The sequence below is a fragment of the Sorex araneus genome, chromosome 5 (assembly GCF_027595985.1).
Source record: "Sorex araneus isolate mSorAra2 chromosome 5, mSorAra2.pri, whole genome shotgun sequence".
NCBI lineage: Eukaryota > Metazoa > Chordata > Mammalia > Eulipotyphla > Soricidae > Sorex > Sorex araneus.
The window spans coordinates 21,552,625-21,572,506 of NC_073306.1; the positions used below are offsets into that span (position 1 = coordinate 21,552,625).

General features: G+C 56.2%; 1 protein-coding gene across 2 annotated transcripts in view; it reads right to left on the reverse strand.

The window, feature by feature from the left end:
- Positions 1–10,191, reverse strand: part of ACOT11 (acyl-CoA thioesterase 11) — a 48,604-nt gene extending 38,413 nt beyond the window's left edge. Inside the window, exon 1 of one of the 2 annotated variants that reach the window (XM_055140213.1) lies at positions 10,069–10,191. In XM_055140213.1, coding sequence (XP_054996188.1) covers positions 10,069–10,185 — 117 coding nt within the window. In that variant the 5' untranslated portion in view covers positions 10,186–10,191. Of the gene's footprint in view, positions 1–5,298; positions 5,418–10,068 lie in introns of those variants that run through there. The other variant, XM_055140215.1, reaches the window with a different exon arrangement.
- Positions 10,192–19,882: the final 9,691 nt, after the last annotated feature.

Genomic DNA, 19,882 nt, shown 5'->3' on the forward strand with positions numbered 1-19,882 from the left:
CCAGGAGTGATCTCTGAGCACAGCATCAGGGGAAGGAAGGAAGGAAGGAGGAAGGAAGGAAGGAAGGAAGGAAGGAAGGAAGGAAGGAAGGAAGGAAGGAAGGAAGGAAGGAAGGAAGGAGGGAGGGAGGGAGGGAGGGAGGGAAGGTGGAAGGAAGGAAGGAAGGAAGGAAGGAAGGAAGGAAGGAAGGAAGGAAGGAAGGAAGGAAGGAAGGAAGGAAGGAAGGAAGGGAGGGAGGAAGGAAGGAAGGGAGGGAGGGAGGGAGGGTAGGTGGAAGGATAGAAGGAAGGAAGGAAGGAAGGAAGGAAGGAAGGAAGGAAGGAAGGAAGGAAGGAAGGAAGGAAGGAAGGAAGGAAGGAAGGAAGGAAGGGAGGGAGGGAGGGAGGGAGGGAGGGAGGAAGGGAGGGAGGGAGGGTAGGTGGAAGGATGGAAGGAAGGAAGGAAGGAAGGAAGGAAGGAAGGAAGGAAGGAAGGAAGGAAGGAAGGAAGGAAGGAAGGAAGGAAGGGAGGGAGGGAGGAAGGGAGGGAGGGAGGGTAGGTGGAAGGATGGAAGGAAGGAAGGAAGGAAGGAAGGAAGGAAGGAAGGAAGGAAGGAAGGAAGGAAGGAAGGAAGGAAGGAAGAAAGGAAGGAAGGAAGGGAGGGAGGGAGGGAAAGAGGGAGGGAGGGAGGGTAGGTGGAAGGAAGGAAGGAAGGAAGGAAGGAAGGAAGGAAGGAAGAGAGGGAGGGAGCGAAGGAGGAAGGAAGGAAGGAAGGAAGGAAGGAAGGAAGGAAGGAAGGAAGGAAGGAAGGAAGGAAGGAAGGAAGGAAGGAAGGAAGACCCAGTTCTCCATCCTACAAAGTCTTCCATCTGCCGACGATCAAGTGAGAGCCACAGGAAGAGACTTGGGTTCCCAGTGGGGAAACTGAGGCCATGGGGGGCAGTAGGTGGAGTCTCTGAGCTGAGGGTGCTGCCTGCCAGGGGGGCCGGGCTCTGAGCTGGACAGGGCCCAGCCGGGAGCGGGGACGGCACCAGCGTCCCGTCAGCGTGATGTGTGCAGTGCCTGCCCTGGGCCCCCCCTGCCCAGCCAGCCGGGCCCGTGTGAGGGGGTGGACGGGCAGAAGCGGGACGCCCTCCCTGCCGGCCACACGAGCCCACCAGGATGACATGAGGTCCTGGGGGCTGAGCTCGGGAGCAGGGGTTGTGCCTGGGACCCGAGCACCCCCAAGGGCCACAGGGGCTGGGAGGGAGGACCCCACAGCCCCCAGCACTGTGACCCCAGCCCACCCCCAGGGCACCCGCAGCACATTCCCGCTCACCCCAGACCTGCAGCTGCTGTGCCCGCCCTCCTTCCTAGCCAGGCTGGTCCCCACCACCAGGCAACCCACCTGAACTGCAGAGAGCTGCCCACGGGCCCGGCTCCTCCCCTCTCCCCCACTGCAGACCATCCGCACCCACTCACAAGCAGTTAATACCACTTAATCACTGTGTGACCTCAGGCAAATTACTTAACCTCTCTGTTTCCATTTCATCTTCAATATGAGCATGACATTACGACCCACTTCACAGACGTGTAAGAAGTAGCAAATGCGTCCGGGCACGCTCGGCACACTCAGACGTCCTTTGCTCATCATTGTTCCCACCGGATGGATTTTCAGGGTGCATTTATGTGGCTCCCTGTTCACTGCGTCTCTGCCCCCACCCAGCCCTCCGGCAGCTCACAGTGCTCTCTTCTCGACAGGCTCCCAAGGAGGCGGGGTTCGGGCCGGAGCAGGCAGGCCGGGGGCTCTCTGAAGGAGGGAGAAGAGGCACGAGGGGCAGACACCCAAGGGCTGCCTGTGGCTTCCCAACAGGCTGAAGCCCAGGGCCTGGCGGAGCCTCTCCCAGGAAGCTCCCGGAGTCGCCTCTGGGCCCCTGGGAGCTGAGCCGGTCACTCGCCCACTCAGCCAGCTCGCTGGGGCAGCAGCTCTGCAGCCAAGGCCCCCCTGCCTCCCTCCTCCACCACAGGCTGCGCGTCCCCTCGGAACCAGCCTCCAGAACTCCTCACAAACACCCGGCTCTCAGGAGTCTCCCCCGGGAGCACCCAGAGGGCGAGGGGGAGCAGCTGGGTCTGGGTCCCAGGGACCCGTGGTAGACAATGGAGTGGAAATGTGATTCTAACCCAAGGGCTGTCGAGGCACTGACCTTCACACCCCTACCCTAACAGAGACCCTCAGAAGGGGTGGGCCTCGGGGCCAGAGCCATAGCACAGCAGGTAGGCCGACCCAGGTTCAATCCCCAGCATCCCACATGGTCCCCCAAGCACCACCAGGAGTAATTCCTGAGCACAGAGCCAGGAGTAACCCCTGAGCATTGCAGGGTGTGATGCAAAAAAAAAAAAAAAAGGGGAGGTCTCAAAATGAGAGACAGAGACAGAGACAGAGAACAGAGAGACAGAGAGAGGCGGAGAGAGGCAGAGAGAGTCGGAGAGAGACAGAGAGAGACAGAGAGAGATGAAGAGAGACAGAGAGAGACGGAGAGAGACAGAGAGAGACAGAGAGAGACAGAGAGAGAGAGAGAGACAGAGAGAGAGGCCGGGGGGAGGTAGGGGTGATGGGAGGGAAATGGGGACGCTGGCGCTGGGAGATGCACACTGCACGGATGGGGGATGGGTGCTGGAACACTGTATGACTGAGACCCCATCATGAGCAGCTCCGTAATGCTCCATCTCACGGGTACTCAGTTTAAAAAGAGAGAAAAGAAGGGGGTCGGCTAAGGGAGCACCCGCAGCCGTACGCAGGTTGGGGAGAAACAGGGGGCACGGTCGGTGGGTACCTGAACCCCGATGCTCCTGGCAGTTTCCCGTCCAACAGCCTGTGGCAATGGTGCCCGGGCCAGGGGCTTCCCGGGGGCGCAGTAGACGTCACCTGCCCAGCCCTGCCACTGCCCGGCTCTCTGTGCCAGCGTGGGACTCACACCGGGCGCAGACACGGCACGTGCTCGAGGAGAAAGGGCTCCGGACGAGACGCAAAGGCTGGCATGGGGCAGGGCGACCTTCCCAGCACCCCAGACGGGCACACAGCTCCCCTCCACCCTCTGCCCTCAGCATGGCAGCCGCGTGCCCCCCCTCCATTTCTCACGTGGACACGGTGCTGAGTGCCCGCGGGCCTCGTGGTGGGAGGAGCCAGGCCGTCCTCTCCAAGTGCTCATGCTCTGTCCTGCCCAGATACTGGCCAGGACCCCACTCACCCTGAGAGGTGGGCAGAGGGGGTACTCAAAGGGCTGGAGCGTGTGCTGGGCGGGCAGGCGCCCCCAGTTTGATTCCTGCCGGCACGTATTGCCCTGAGCCCTCCAGAAGTGATCCTAAGCACTGTAGGGGGAGTCTATGTACACAGCAGTGTGGCCCCGGCCCCTAAAGCCAAGTTTGTGTGCTGAGGAGCCCCTCCCGCCCCGTTCAGCCCAGCTCACTTGACTCCGGTGAAGAGCGTTTAGAGGGGTTGGGAATTTTCTCACTTTTCATTCAAAACAGCTTTAGGGACAACCCGGAAACCGGCTCCAAACCCTGCGCTCTCGGGGAGCCCTGGGAATTCCGAAGCTGCCCCGGGAGCTTGCCACGCAGCGGCGATCCCAAGGTGGCGGCCAAGGGCAGAGCGCTCTCTGCTGGCTCGGGGTCACCTCTGTCACCCAGTGGGCCCCACTTCCAGGCCCCACACCCCCTGCTCCCGAGGCGCCACGGCAGGGCGTCAGCCGGGCTGCGTCAGGACAGCGCGGGTTCAAATCCCGCAGGGCCACCTGCCACCCCTGGCATACAGGGCCAGTACGTGACCTCTTGGAGCCTCGGTTTCCTCTCTGGGACCTGGGCGTGACCACGGTGCTGTCTATCCCAGGGAACTTGGGCCTGTCCCAGAGCACTCGGTGAGAGCACTCAGTCCTGGAGCACTCCGCAGTTCGTGCGGGGCTTCGGTTTGGCAGTCAGCACGAGCAACACGGGCGGGCTCTCGGCAGCTACAGCCCGACCCAAACGCACGCGCGGCATAGAAGCAAGCGCTCAATGTTTCAGACAGTGCTCCCTGCCCCGCGCCCCTCCCCCTCTGTCTCATGGGGTCCACCTGGTGGTGCTCAGGACTGACTCGGGTAACTGTAAGGGGCGCCGTGAAGCCCGTGCCTCCCACCCCACTGCCTCCCTGCTCCTTTACGGCGAGATGATGGGACCCAGGGCCTGTACTGTCCTTGGTCCTGTAGTACAACGGTGACAGGGATTAAGTCCCTTTCCCATCCCCCCCACCCCCCCAGTCACTGGCGAGGATCAGTGGGGAAGAGTTGTGGGGCAGAAGACCCCCCTACAGCACAGCCCCTCCTGGAAGACGCTCTCCCCAGCTGCTCAGTCCTGCCCAGTCTCCAGAGGAGTGCCCGGGGTGGGGGGGGGGCATTTATTCAGGATGCATTTCTGGGGACTCGGGGCAGGAAGCGCTAAGATGGGCTTCATGCAACTCCCTGGCTGGGGAGAGACGGACAGGCGAGAAGGGGATCTCTGTACTGAAGGAATTCAGGGAAGACTGCCTGAAGGAGGTGGCACCAGAGCTGAGACCCGGATGACAGGAAGTAGGGTCCACTCCTAGCAGAGATACGCTGTGTGTTGCAGTAGAGGGGAGAGCACAGGTGGGAACTGACACAACAGCAGGGGTTAAATGTGCGCACACACACACACACACACACACACACACACACCACGGGAGTGGAGATTGAGGAGGTGCTGCCAACCTGGTGTGGAGCAGAGAGCGGGGAGAAAGCTGCGTAAACCCCTGAGGCTTCCCCCATCGGGAACCTTCTCCAGATCAAAGGCCCGGCCGGGCACCTAGCGCTGGGTCTATCTTATGCCTCATCTTCTAATCTCAGCTCCAAAGTCCCTGAGAAGAGGCTCCGGGGCAGCGTCCTCTGCGGAGTCACCTCGGGGACACCTGTCTGGCACCCGCCGTCTGTAGGGAGGACTGTCCCCGCCGCCCTGGACTCCCCCCATCTATGCGCACGCGCGCGCGCACACACGGGCCCTGCGCGCCTCTGAGTCCCCGCTCGAGAGTTACACCCCGGCACCCCCGCGCGCCCCGGGACAGGAGAAAACTCGCCGACCTCCGGGAGGTCAGCCAGGGCTTGCTGGGCGGGACTGTCCCGATCCAAAGCAGCCCCCTCCCCGTGCGGCGCGCTCTCCTTGCGGACAGGGCTCCAGGGGTCCCCCGGGAAACGGAGTTGCAGCCTAGAAGTGCAAACTGCAATCTTCTCCCGGGAGCCCCGTCCCCTGCAGCCCCGCCCCGCTGCCTGCCGCGCCCCCGCCCACCCTCCTTACCTTCCGCAGCTGCGTCCCCACATTTTGGATCATTGCTGCGAGCCCCCCGCCGGCCGGCTGAGACGCGCGCGGGTCACCTGAGCAGGCTCCGGAGGAAGCCGCGGCCACCCCGGCCTCCCCGCCCGCTGCTCCGCCCCCCGCGCCCGCCCCTCCCGCGCCAGCTGTTATCACCCCGTCCTGACCTCTCCCCACACTGCCCTCTGCCCCCCTTCTCCCGGAGCCCCCACACTTGTGCCGCCGCTGCAGCTGGACCGCGGCCACATAAGGGCCCAGTGCCCGCCTGCCAGCCACAGCCAAGATTCCCGTCTCCCCCACCCCACCGGTCCAGCCCTGTCGCCCCCCCCCCCCCCACGGGCTCTCTTGGCTCTGGGGAGCTTCTCAGGGCCCCAGAGCCTCCAGTTCACGCGGGCAGCGAGTCACTGGCTTTCAAGCGTCCTCGCGTTCTCAAGGGGTCAGGCCAGAAGGTGGCAGGAGGCCAGGGAGCTGCCAGCGGCCTCGCAGAGACAGGACAGGCCCACCTGCTCCGACAGATCACTGGTGTCCAGGGGGTGGGGCAGGGAGCTGGAGCTCGGCTGTGCACCAGATCCAAGACCCGGGAGTGGCCCCAGACCTAAATGAATAAATACATAAAGTGGGCCCTGCCCACCCCACAGGGCTCGCCCTGGACCCTCCCTGGGAGCCCCCCAGGACTGCCTTCTCCTGTTCTCCCAGTCAGAGGCTTCACCAGACTGAACTGATGGCGTCCACCTGGCTGGGGGGGGCACCTGGCTGAGGGGGGGACGGTGAGACAAAAGGCACTGGGTGGTTGGAGGGGGGAAATCAGGGGTCCCCAGCAGGGGCTGGGAAGGGCATGTGGGTTGGGGAGAAGGAGCACTCACAATGGAGAACCTCAAATGACCAAGCACCCACCCAGTGCATGGGGGCTGGTACTGGTCCACGCGGTGACTCTGGCAGGTGGGGCCTAGCTGGAGGGATGCCCGACTGTGATGCCCGCCCTGGCCTCTGTCCCATGCGGCTTCAGGCCCCCCACCAGCACCCAGGCCTGTGTCTGCTCTGGCTGATGCTCTGTGAGTGCCACGGCCGAGCCCGCACTCCGCCCCTGCAGGGCGTCTGTCCTCATTCTCCAGAAGTGCTCCCTTCAGGCTGCGTGAGTGAGAGGTGGACGGAGGGTGGTGGTGACAGTGGGGCAGGGGCTCCCAGGGCTGGGGCAGCAGGGCTGGGGTGTGGCGGGGCTGAGCCGGGTGCAGCCAGATGCCCGCGGAGCCTCCTCCTGCCAGAGAGAAGCCCCAGGGGAAGCCCCTGAGACTCAGAGTGAGGAACTCCCTGGGTGAACACTGAGGGCGACACGACAGGCAGGAGGGCCTCGGACCCGCGCGCGCTGGTCAGGAGACAACGCGCGTGGGATCAGCTCGCGGTCTCCGAGACAAATGCCCTTCAGTGGCCGGGACCCCGTCAGGGGCTCGCCCCAGCCCCACTCACGCAGCGGGCTGGCGTCTCACAGAGGGAAGGCCAGGGAGCCGGGGTGAGAAGAGACCCCCACAGCCGGACAAGGAGAGGCGAGGGACCTTTCCTGGGGCAGCGAGGACACTGCTTCCTGTGGGCGCCAGGCTCCACCCCCAGCACCGCGTGCTCCCCCAGCATCTTCAGGAGTGCTCCTCCCGGCACCACTGACTGCGACCCCAAAAAAGAAAAGGAGGGGGCGGTCTCTCGGGAGCACATGCTGTGCATGCAGAGGCCGAGTGTGACCCCGACACCCCCGCCCCCAGCACAGAGCAGAGGTAGGCCCTGGGCACCCGCAGGCGTGGCCCCAAACAGAACAGCCTCCTGATACTTCTCTGCCGGCTGCAGGGTCCCTCCTGCGGCTGTGGGGCCTGGTACCCCAGTGTTCCCTGGCGGCCTGCTCCCCCTCACCCGGACCCCCCACAGGTGTCCACCCCTTGCGCTGGCCCCCTGACCAGGAGGCAGGAGGTGTGACACCCAGCCCTCACCCCGGCCGGGAAGGGGCCTCCGGAAGGCTGAGAGGCAGCACAGCGAGACCTGCTCACTCGGCCAGTGGGGGCCCTGGGGGCCTGGGGCAGGCCAGTGTCGGGTCGGGTCGGGACCCCCGTCTCCGCAGAGCTCAGACTGTGCACCCTGCGGGCCCAGGGACCATCCCCCAGGAGCCAGCAAGCAGCAGCTGGGGCGGAGGCCAGGGCATCCTCACCGTCCCTGTCACGGTCACCCTGCCCCGCCCAGGCGCCCTGCCAGCACCTCCTGCCCCTCGCGTGTGGGCCTCGCCCTGAGAACACGCCAAGGCAAGGCCAAGGCGCGCTGCTGATAAGGCAGCGCTGGGATTTGAACCTTGAGCCGGCCCTCGGCGCGACCCGCTGCCAGCGTACGCTGACCAAGGGTCCTCTGGGTGTTCCCAAGCCTGCGGGCTCGCTTCTGAGCCGGGGTGAGCCCCAAGGCGCTGGTCCTCGCTTTCTGAGCATCTGCAGAGAGCCTGACTCGTGAGCACTGAATATTTTCTCCCGAATATATTTGCCCTCCATCCTTCTTTCTCTTTCCCCCTCCCTTCTTTCTCCCCCCCCTTTTTTCTTTCCTCATTGTTCTGTTTTATTTACTGGGTGGGGGCCACACCCAGCTGTGTTCAGGAGCTATTCAGTGTTCAGGGGTCTCTCCCCGCAGTGCTCTGGGGAACACGTGGTGCGGGGAACCAAATCCAGGCCTCACAGGTGCAAGGCAAATGCTCCGCCACTGACCCACACCCCTGCATCTCTGACTAGCTTTGCTTTTCCATTCTTTTTTTTTTTTTAATGGGGTCACACTTGGTGGTGCTCAGGGGCCGCTCCTGGCTCTATTATGCCCCAGAGTAACCCCGGGTGGAACTCAGGAAAACATGTGCAGTGCCGGGGTTGAACGGGGTCAACTGAAGGGCTAAGCAAAGGAAGTGCCTCTCCTCCTGGGCAATCTCTTCCAGCCAAGCTCTTCTTTTGTATGTGTGTAGGGGGGAGGGGCCACCACTGGCTCTGCACTCAGGGGGCTCAGGGGGCCATAGGGGGTGCCAGGATTGAACCCAGGTCAGTCACATGCCCTACCCGCTGTGCCCTCGCAGGCCCCCAGCTCTTTCTATTTGGTGAAGTGTTTTTGGGGGAGCCACCCCTGGCAATACTCTGGGCTTACTCCTGGCTCTGTACTCAGGAATCATTCCTGGGGGTGCATGGGGGACCATAGGGATGCCGGGGGTCAAAACCAGGTCAGTCATGTGCAAGGCAAGCACCCTCCCTGCTGTACTATGGCTCCAGCCCCCAAACTCTTTTTATTTATTTATTTGCTTTTTTGGGTCACACCCAGCGATGCTCAGGGGTTACTCCTGGCTTTGCACTCAGGAATTACTCCTGGCGGTGCTTGGGGGATCCTATGGGATGCCGGAGATCGAACCCAGGTCGGCCTCGTGCAAGGCAAATGCCCTACCCGCTGTGCTATCAATCCGGCCCCCCCAAACTCTTTTTAAATGGGGCTGATCTGTGCTTCATCTTTCCTGGTGTGGACTAAGCCAGCACTAGGGTCAACACTGATTCATCAGCACATCACACACACACACACACACACACACACACACACACACACACACAGAGTAAAATGCCGAGGGCCTTGAACACAAAAGATGTTCGGAAAGCGTCCAGGGAATGAGTGAATATGCTCTGGTCTTCCACAGAACAAAGGCGCGTGGGAGGGAGTAAACAGAGGTAGACACACGTGTAACTAGATAATCAAGCAATGAAGCAAAACCCTTGCCCTTCTCACCTCCGTCCCAAGTTAAATACTTCTATGGGGTCAGAGCTACAGGACAGTGGGTAGGACTTTTGCCTTGTATGCCGCTGACCTGGATTCCATCCCCATGTGGTCCCCAGAGCGCCACCAGGAGTGATTCCTGAATGCAGAGCCAGGAGCAACCCCTGAGCACTGCCAGCTGTGCCCCTTCACCAGACTCTCAGTTGCTTTTGGGCAGAGTAAAACAGTGCATGGGGTTAGTGGGGGTGGGGGCAGGGCGAGGACAGGACAGAGAGGGGATGGCAGTGAATTCAGAGCTGTCTCACAGGAGCTGTAAGAGGTGGGTGACTGGAGAGAGAGAGAGAGAGAGAGAGAGAGAGAGAGAGAGAGAGAGAGAGAGAGAGAGAGAGAGAAACAGAGAGAAGAGAAAGAGAGGGGACAGAGGAGAGAGAAGTGAAAAAGAGAAAGGGAGAGAGAGCGAAAGGGAGAGAAGAGAGAGAGGGAGAAAAGAGAGAGAGAGAGAGAGAGGGAGAGAGAGGGAGGGAGAGGGAGAGAGAGTGAGAGAGAGGGAGGGAGAGAGGGAGCACAGTGGCCCAGAGCCCTGCAGGCAGACTCAGGGTGCCTGGTCCTGGTCCTGCTCCATCCTGCCTCGCCCCCACACAAGCCTCCCGCCACTTCCTGTGCTGGCTGGAAGCCACCCTGGTGGACTCCTGGGGGTCTGACTGGGGGTCACACCTGGGCTGGTTCCCTCCCCTCCGCAAGCCCAGCTCCGAGTCAGCACAGCTTCACTCTCTGGACTCCGGTTCCCCAGGGCCAGCTGCCTGAGGGTGACCCCAAGCCCCCGCGGTGCCCTCCCCGCCCCCCAGGCCCGCCCATCCTGCTGGGGGCCAGGAGGCCACAGGCCCCTGCCTGCCCGCGCAAGACGGTGCCTGCCAGGTCCCAGGCGGCCGGGCTGGAGGGGGGAAAGGCGGGAGCTCGGCTTCCGGAGGCCTGCGGGGGCGGTGGGGACGGCCTTACCGCTGCGTTGACGTTGACGGCGGCTGACTCGGGCCAGGCGGACTCCAGCCCCGCCCGCAGCACGGGCGAGTTGGGGGGGACTGACGGGCAGCGCGCGAGAGGCCAGGGGCTCAGCATGGCCTGTCCCCGTCGTCGGCGGGGTTGCTGAGGGTGGTGCAGGAAGCACGGGGCGGGCAGAGGCGAGCCAGTTCCTGGGCGAGTCAGTCCCCTCCCTGCGGGCCACGGTGGCGGTCTGGGGCACCCGGCACGCCCGGCTCTGCCCTGCCAGGCCCCTGTCAACCCCGGGCCGAGGTGGGGCGGACGCCAACGGTTCCCCTCTGGGCATGCTAGGCCAGCGCCCTGCACGCTGGAAAGGATGCCCCGCTCCCCCTTGGACCCTCACTGCAGTGACCCCCGCCCCACCCCGCTCCCCCTTCGTCCCTCACTGCAGTGCCCCCCCCCCCGCCCCCTCTCCCTTCATCCCTCACTGCAGTGCCCCCCCCCCCCCCCCGCTCCCCCTTCGACCCTCACTGCAGTGCCATTGTGTGCCAGCGCAGGGCAGCACGGGACTGGGCTGGCAGGGGTGCACCCCGCACCCTCGCTGGTCTGGGAAAAAATTGTGGTTTTGTTTTGGGGGTTTGGGGGGAGGGTCGGTTGCTGTTGTTTTGCTTGCAGGGTCACGCCCCGCAGTGCTCAGGACCTGCTCCTGGCTCTGCACTGGGGAGTTACTCCTGAAGGGGCCGTATGGGAGGAACCCGGTTGGTGGTGTGCAAGGCCAGCATTGTTGTTGTGCTAGCGCTCCGGCCCCAGAATGTTCTCTCTCCAACGGCCAGGTGGGAAAATAAATACCTTCCTCCATCTCTTCCTTGGAGAGTCAGTTAAATGCTGTGGGGAGGGGAGGGAGGAGGCCTCCAGCTGGGGCGGGAAGGGCAGGGGACGGCTGCCCCTGGCACTTACCTGGGCAGGGCAACAGTGAGCTGCACAGCAAAGGGCCCCAGGCACTCAGGGGCCACCAGTGTCCAGGCCAGGATCCGGCCTCTCGTGGCCAATTCCAACCTGATGGGTGGTGATGCCCCTCGCTGAGAGACCACCCGTCTCAGAAGGAGGGATTCGAGATGGGGACCTGGGGGCTCCCTCCCTCCCTCCCAGCTGCTCATCGTGGCTGGTGTCCCTCCAGTCTCTGAATAAAGCAGCTTGGGCATGGAGCTGGCCACAGGGACCCCTGGCTAGTCCTTTGGCTCTGGCCAGGCCCCATCAGGTGGGATGCTGGACCCCCCAAATGGTGGCCTGCTAGTGGCCTCGAGGCAGAGGCCCCATGCGTTAGCAGCTAGCAGTGACCCCGAAACTGCCTCCCCAGGAGATGGTTTGGGGGCCCACAAACAGGGAGACAGCTGGACAGTTGAGGGAACAGGAATTCCCTAAGGGCAGGGCAGCTGTCCAGGAGAAAGCCTAATTTCATTCTATTACAATATTTACGATAATTGATTGTAATTGTGTTCATTACAATATTTATGATATTTGTAATTGGGGAATCCTGGAGATTTCCAGAAAGGCTGTTTTGTTTGTTTGTTTGTTTGTTTTTGCTTTGGACCCACATCCTTGGTCTGGGCTTAGTCCTGGCTCTGCACTCAGGGATCACTCCTGGCAGGCTCAGGGGACCCTAGGGGTGCTGGGGATCGAACCCGGGTTGGCTGTGTGTAAGGCAAGCACCCGACCTGCCATACTATGGCTCTGGCCCCTAGATTGTTGTTTTTTTTTTTTAAGTGACACAGCTTCGGTATTTCCTTCCCCACCCTCAAAAATTATCATAAATATCTTTCCATAATTTTCTTTCCTACATACTATTTCTCCTCATGGAACTATTCAAATTTATCTCATCAACAGGCTTCCTCCTGGCTCTGTGTTCAGGGATTGGCTCAGGGGACCATACGCAGTGTCGAACCCAGGCCAGCTGTGTGCAAGGCTAGCACCTCACCCCATCTCGCCAGTACTTGCTTCTATAACTTTCTTAGTTGAAAATCATCACTCAAGGATCTCAGAGAGGTTCCGGCAGCTGAGTTATTCCAGGAGGGCCCAGACCTCCTCTCGTGTCTTAGCGGAATGGGACAGTCCCCACCCTGCCCAGGCCCACTGCCCCCCTCCACACCCACTCACACTGGGCTCCCGCCACTGCCAGAAACAGCCCAGCTTCAGGACTGATCAGAGAGGCCAGAGAGACGCCTGCCGCTGACCACTGACCGCTGACCGTTCAGCTCCAATCCCCCGGGAGCGGGCTGCCACTGCTCCAGAACTGAGGGCCCCGGGGAAACAAGAAAATGAGATGGGGAAACTGAGTAGCAGCCCACTAAGCTCAGTGAGTGGAAACAGTGTAACACAGACAGCCCAACTCGCACCCACAGCTCCTCAAATCCTCAGGCGCGACTTTAGCCAGAGCTTTGCTAGACTCTTGTTAGTGCCTGCAAGGGAGCAGCAGGCTTGGGGGGGGGGGGGGAGCTAGGGACAGTGGCAGAGGGAAGGCCACAGTGGGGTGGAACATTGAATCCGTGAAACAACCATTGTGAACAACTTTGTAAAGCACAGTGTTTAAATAAAAGTTTGCTCAAGGCAAAAAAAAAAAAAAACGATCTCAGTAGAGACACTAGATTGCATAGATTTAAAGTAGGAAGATTTCTGGAAAAAACCCGAGTGCCCTAGAACAGATCACTGGTTGAAGAAACTTTGGTACATCTATACAATGGAATACTATGTAGCTGTTAGAAAAAATGAGGTCATGAACTTTGCATATAAGTGGATCGGCATGGAAAGTATCTTGCTAAGTGAAATGAGTCAGAAAGAGAGAGACAGACATAGAAAGATTGCACTCATCTGTGGAATATAAAATAACAGAGTAGGAGATTAACTCCCAAGAATAGTAGAAATAAGTACCAGGAGGTTGACTCCATGGCTTGGAAGCTGGTCTCTCATTCTGGGAAAAAGGCAGCTCAGATAGAGAAGGGAACACCAAGCAAAATGTTGTTGGAGGCCACACGGGGGAAGGGTGATGCATGCTGAATGTAGACTAGAGACTGAACACAATGGCCACTCAACACCTTTATTGCAAACCACAACACCTAATTAGAGAGAGAGAACAAAAGGGAATATCCTGCCACAGTGGCAGGGTGGGGTCGGGGGAGATGGGATTGTGGGGGTGGGAGGGATGCTGGGTTTATTTGTGCTGCAGAATGGGCACTGGTGAAGGGATGGGTTCTCGAACTTTGTTTTTTTTTTTTTTTTTTTGCTTTTTTTGGGGTCACACCCGGCGATGCACAGGGGTTACTCCTGGCTCATGCACTCAGGAATTACTCCTGGCAGTGCTCGGGGGACCATATGGGATGCTGGGAATCGAACCCGGGTCGGCCGCATGCAAGGCAAACGCCCTACCCGCTGTGCTATTGCTCCAGCCCCAACTCTCTCGAACTTTGTATGAGGGAAACATGAGCACGAAAATGTATAAATCTGTAACTGTACCCTCACTGTGACTCACTAATAAATAAATTAAAAATAAATAAATAAATAAATAAATAAAGTAGGAAGATTTCTGGGGCTGGAGCGATAGTACAGCGGGTAGGGTGTTGGCCTTGCACGCAGCTGACCCGGGTTCGATTCCCTGCGTCCCATACATATACGGTCCTTCAAGCAGGGTGCAGAGTAACCCCTGTGCATCGCCGGGTGTGACCCAAAAAGCAAAACAAATAAAACTAAAGCGGAGGATTTCTGACTGACATGTGCACATCCGTGAGGGTCTCAGCACAGTCCTGCCATGAGCATGGTCATGGCCCTGGTGTTTCTCAGCCCTGGGAGCCCCTCGCCTCTGCCAAAAGCCTCTCTCCCACATTTCCAGGCAAATAACCCTCTTCCCTCTATTGCTTTAGGTTCGTTTACTTTGGGCCAAGCCTGGCAATGCTCGGGGGGGTTCTTCTGGTTCTGTGCTCAGGGATCACTCCTGACTCGGGGGACCACATGTGGTGCTGGGAAGGAAACCTGGGTTGGCTGCACACAAGCTAAGTGCCTGACCCACTCTGTCGTCTCTCCACTCCCTCGCCGGCAGTTCCTACAGAAGGGGAATTGTGTAGCATGTGCCTCGGTGCTGTTGCTGTCTGGCTTCACTCAGGACACACAATTATTTTTCAACAATACATATTTTGCATTTATATTACTGCACACATTGATACTTTCTTCCTTTGTATCGCTAAGCACCAATGCTAAACTGTATATACCCTAGTTGGGTTATTCATTCACCTCTTCGTGAACTTTGGGTTACTTCTTCTTACTGATTGTTGAACAAATGAAACTGATACGAACGTGGCCTCCAAGTGTAGGTGTGATCCTACACTTTCATTTCTAGGTAAACTCCTGGGGGTGGAATGCGCAGGGCATTTGACAGATGTGCATTTAATTCACTCCCATTATATTGTATTTTATTTGGGGGACCCACACCTGGCAGTGCTCAGGAGCCATGCTCGGTGGTGCCAGGATTCAGACCAGAGTCAGGGCTGTGGCCCAATTCTAGGCAAACACCTTGGCCCTTGCACTACTTCTCTGGTCCGCCTGCATTTTCACATGATCTAAGTTGCAGTGTGTGTCACTGTAAACCAATAAAATGGTGGTGAGCCTAATGGATACACAGAGAATCCCATCCTTCACCATATAATTGACTCCATTTACCCAACATACCCACTGCTTCCTTTCTGGGAAGCACAAATTTAATCTTATAATCCAAAAGTTTGTTTTTGTTCTGTTTGCCGAGGATCAAGCCCGGTTCTCGTGTGTGCAGGCATGCGCTTTCCCACTAAGCCACACTCCTGCCCCATGGTTAGCTTTGGTTCCTGTGTTTGTTTTCTTCCTTGAGGAACCACAGAGGAGTAAAATCACCCTGTTCGTCTTTCTCCAACTGACTTATTTCACTAACTACCGTCCCTGCTAGCTTCATCTACGCTGTGGAAAATGGCAGGATTTTCTTCTCTTCCTATGGAGCTGAGCAGTGGGTCCCGTTGTGTATATCCCTCATCTGTCCATGGACGGCCCTGCTCTTGGCAATTACAAATAGAGCCACAATGAATCAAACAGTGTGTCTATCTCTTCAAACTAGAGTTCTGGTTTGGTTTGCTTTTGGGACACACCCCAGAATGTTCAAGGGAGACTCCCAGTTCCATGCCTGGTGAGATGGGGTGCACTTGGTGCCAGGGATCAGACCCAGGGCTCCCGCATGCAAACACAGGCTCCAAACCTTTGAACCATCTCCACATCCCTCACATTGGTGCTCTGTATTTTGGGAGTAAACCCTGAAGTGGGCTAGCTCTGGAATCATGCTGATTTCTATGTTTATTTTATTGTTGGGGGGCACCCCTGTGGCCACTAGGACCATAACTGGAGGTGCGGGAGGCAGCTTGCAGTGCCGGGATTACTCTCAAGACTGGGACCATGTGTGGGGCTGGAGTGATAGCACAGCGGGTAGGGCGTTTGCCTTGCACATGGCCGACCCGGGTTCAAATCCCAGCATCCCATATGGTCCCCTGAGCACCGCCAGGAGTAACTCCTGAGTGCAGAGCCAGGAGTAACCCCTGTGCATCTTTCCTGGTCCTATTTTGCATTTTTTGAGGATTCTCCAACCTGCTCTCCACAGCGGCCGGGCCGGCTCGTTCCCACCCTGTGTGCAAGTTCTCTTCTCTCCAGACGTTCCACATCTTTGAAACCGCCAACCTCCCCCACAGTGGTGTCACGTCTCTCCCCACCAGCAGTACCTGAGAATTCTGATTTCCACATCCTCTCCAGCACTTGGTAGGTCAATAAATTTAATCGTAGGCAATTTAAGCGTTGCATAGCACTTTATCATTGGGAGTTTGATTTGTTTTTTCTTTTTCACCAATGTCAGCAGGCATCTTTCCATATGGTTGCTTGCCATGATATGAGTATTTTTAATTTTTTTTTTACAGTGGTGGGAGATGTTAGGAATAACCCTGGCTCTGGTCCAGTGCTCAGGAGTGATCCCCCCTTGTAGCACTCAGAGGCCTTATACAAGGTTGGGGCTGGAACCTGGGTGAGTTACATATAGGGCTAGGACCAGGATCCCTGTACTATCTCTCCATCTCCACATCCATATAATTTATTTTGATAAACTCCCTGTTCAAATCTTGCCCCATTTTGTATTAGACAGAAATGGGATTATTTGTAGTCTTGTGGCCCAAAAACAGTAACAACAACAACAAAAAAAAATGGTGGATGTTTTACCACCATTAAAACTTTTATAAATAAATGGGTTCTCTATACATCTAAGTACAAGTCTCTTGTTGGGTATATGTTTTGCAAATATTTTCTCCAAATCGATGGTTCATCTCTTTGTTCTCCTAACAGTGCCTTTTGAAGAGAAAATATTCAAAGTCTGGATGAAGTCCAACACTCTCACAAGTCTTGCGCATCTTCTGTCAAATGTATTACTGGCTCATATATTTTTACAGCTATAAATATGCTCTTAAACATTTCCTTTCCATCAGAAATCTGCCAATGTGTAGGAACATAATTGTTGCAGGGGGGCTGAAGCCATAGCACGGCAGGTAGGACGTTTGCCTTGCATGCAGCTGAACCCGGTTCGATCCCTGGCATCCCATATGGTCCCCTGAGGCCCGCCAGGAGTCATTCCCGAGTACAGAACCCTTGAGCATCACCAGGTGTGACCCAAAAATCCAAAAATACATACATACATACATACATATTATTTTCAGGGCTGGGAGATGGTATGTCAGGTAGGGCATATGCCCAGCATGTGCTCAAAGCAGGTTCAATCACCCACACCATGTGGTCCCCGAAGCATCACTGGGGGTCCCAGCACCCTAGGATGGTCCATGTACCCCCAGCACTGCAGAGACCAAATAAAAGCAGGTTCATCTTTTCTGTTTCCTTTTATTTCTTTTTCATGCATTATTGCCCTGATAAGAAATTTTAGCTTATTGGGGCTGGAGTGATAGCATAGCGGGTAGGGTGTTTGCCTTGCATGTGGCTGACCCAGGTTCAATTCCCAGCATCCCATATAGCCCCCGAGCACCACCAGGAGTAATTCCTGAGCGCAGAGCCAGGAGTGACCCCTGAGCATCGCCAGGTGTGACCCAAAAAAGAAAAAAAAAGAAAGAAAGAAATTCTAGCTTGTTAATGGAGGTCTTCATCTCAAGGAGAGGGCGTCTGGGATAGGACAACATGTAATGACGTCTTTTATGTACTGTTGGTTTTGATTTATAAAATTTAGTCCAAGGGCCTGAGAGATAGTACAGGGGTCGAGGTGCTCCCTGGCACACAACCAGCCCTGGTCCCATCCCCAGCACCACACATGATCCCAAACCACCACTAGGAGTGATCCCTGCGAACAGCACAAAACTAAACAACAGGGGCCAGAGGTATACTACAGCAGGTAGGGCATTTTCCTTGCATGCAGCCAACCCGGGTCAATCCCCAACACCCCATATAGTCCCCTGAGCCCTGGCAGGAGTGATTCCTGAGTGCAGAGCCAGGAATAACCCCTGAGCACTGCCGTGTGTGACCCAAAAATAAAAATGTAAGAACGTTTGCATTTATGTTCATTATGGATAATTATTGTTTAGACGTCTTCCCTTGCATCACCTTTACCTGGTTTGGATGTCAAGAAATACTGGTCTCATGGCATAATAGTTAGGAAAAAATAGCTGCAATGTATACATGTAGTGTGTGTGTGTGTGTGTTTTTTTAAAGGAATTGTAGCCTGGGTCTGTATGGTGAGGGCATAACAACTATTAGGAAATAAAGTATTCAGAAGTAGGGGGAGAGACTAGTGAAGAGAGAGGAGAATCCTGAGAGCGGGAAGGAGTGAGGAGCTAGGAAGGAAGAGTGCGTGAGATGAGAGAGGTGAAAGAGTGAATAAACAGTAACTAATCAGCAATCAGCTTGGTCCTCGTTCTTCCTTCGCCTGTCCTTGGCCAACAGCCGACCCGGTCCAGCCCATACACAGTGGCTCGAGAGCACTGAATGCTGGTGGTGAGACAGATCCACCCAGAGAGCCCACGAGCACACACCCTTTGGTGTGCTTAGTTTTTTACAGAGTCTCTTGCCCCCGTGCCTGGCTGTCTTCACCAGGGCACCTCGGAGGGGGTGGATTGAGACTCCCTCCCCACCCCGAGCAGGGCCCTGGCAGCTGAAGACCTCCGGAGCCCAGCCACAGCCATGCACAAGGCCACTCTTCACATGTTTGGATGAGCCTCACGTATGAAGGAACCAGCAGAGGAACCCAGGTGTATGGGACCCGAGGCTGAGGTCTCCAAGCCTGCTCAGATCGGGACTGGGCCTCTTCTACACAGATCCCCAATTTTCCAGTAGCTAGGCAGTCACACCCACAAACTGACCTTGTATTGCCTAGTTCTTCCTCTAGGAGAACCTGGCAAGATACTGAACTTCCTGCCCACATGGGAGAGCCTGGCAAACTCCCTGTGACATATTTATATGCCAAATACAGTAACAGTGATGGGTCTCATTCTCCTGACCCTGAACGAGCCTCTAATGCAGCACTGTTGGGAAGGACCAGTAAAGAGAGGCTGCTAAAATCTTAGGGCTAGGATGAATGGAGACATTACTGGGCCTGCTCGAGCAAATCAACGATCAACGGGATGATAGTGATAGTGATAGTGTTTCACAAAAAAATGCCATTAAAAATAAACAGATTAGGTAGATATATATCAGAATTGGCCAGATTCATGAGCATGGTCTGATACAGAATCTTAATGTCAATGAGGTACATAGCAAACCAAATTGTAGGCTTGATTTGGGTTACGATTACACCAAAGAACATGCAGGATGATGTTTAGTTAGTAAATAATGTCAAGACCAGATTTTTTTCAATTAGAACAACTGTAAAATCAATCGGATCAATATAGTAAATAAAACCTTCTATAAAATAAATAAATAAAGTATTCATAACAAACAAAAAAAGAAATACTGGTCTCATACAGTGAGTTAGGAAGAGTGCCTGCCTATTACCTTTTCCACAGGAAGTGAATCCACAGTTTAGTAAAGCTAGCTTTGTAGTAAGTTTACTTTCTTCCTTCCTTTCTTTCTTTCTTTCTTTCTTTCTTTCTTTCTTTCTTTCTTTCTTTCTTTCTTTCTTTCTTTCTTTCTTTCTTTCTCTCTCTCTCTTTCTTTCTTTTTTCTTTCTTTCTTTCCTTCCTTCTTTCCTTCTTTCTTTCTTTCTCTCTTTCTTTCTCTCTTTCTCTCTTTCTCTCTTTCTCTCTTTCTCTCTTTCTCTCTTTCTTTCTTTCTTTCATTTTTGCTCTCTGAATTACATCCAATGATACTCAGGGGTTACTCCTGGCTCTGCACTCAGGAATTACGCCTGATGGTGCTGGGGAACCATAAGAGATGTCAGGGATCGAACCCAGGTGGGTCAGATCAGTGAGACACCCTGCCTGCTATCCTATCACTCTGGCCCTGTAGGAAGCTTTTTAACTATACATACCACTAACTTAAACTACAGAAAGATTTAAGTTTCTATTTCTTCTTGAATGGGTTGGTACTTAATATTTATTTCCACTTCATGAAAAAAATTAATTTGTTGGCATGTAGTAATTCATAATATACCTTTATTATCTGGCTGACCCCTCTGGGCTCTGTGGAGGTCTCCCCTTATTATTTCTGGGATGGTTTTTATCAGTTTGGGGGCCACACCTGGCGATGTTTAGGGCTTTCTCCTGGCTCTGCACTCAAAATTTACTTCTGTCAAGTCTTGGGGGACCCCATGGGATGCCATGCATCACAATCGGGCCAGCCAGGTACCAGGCAAATG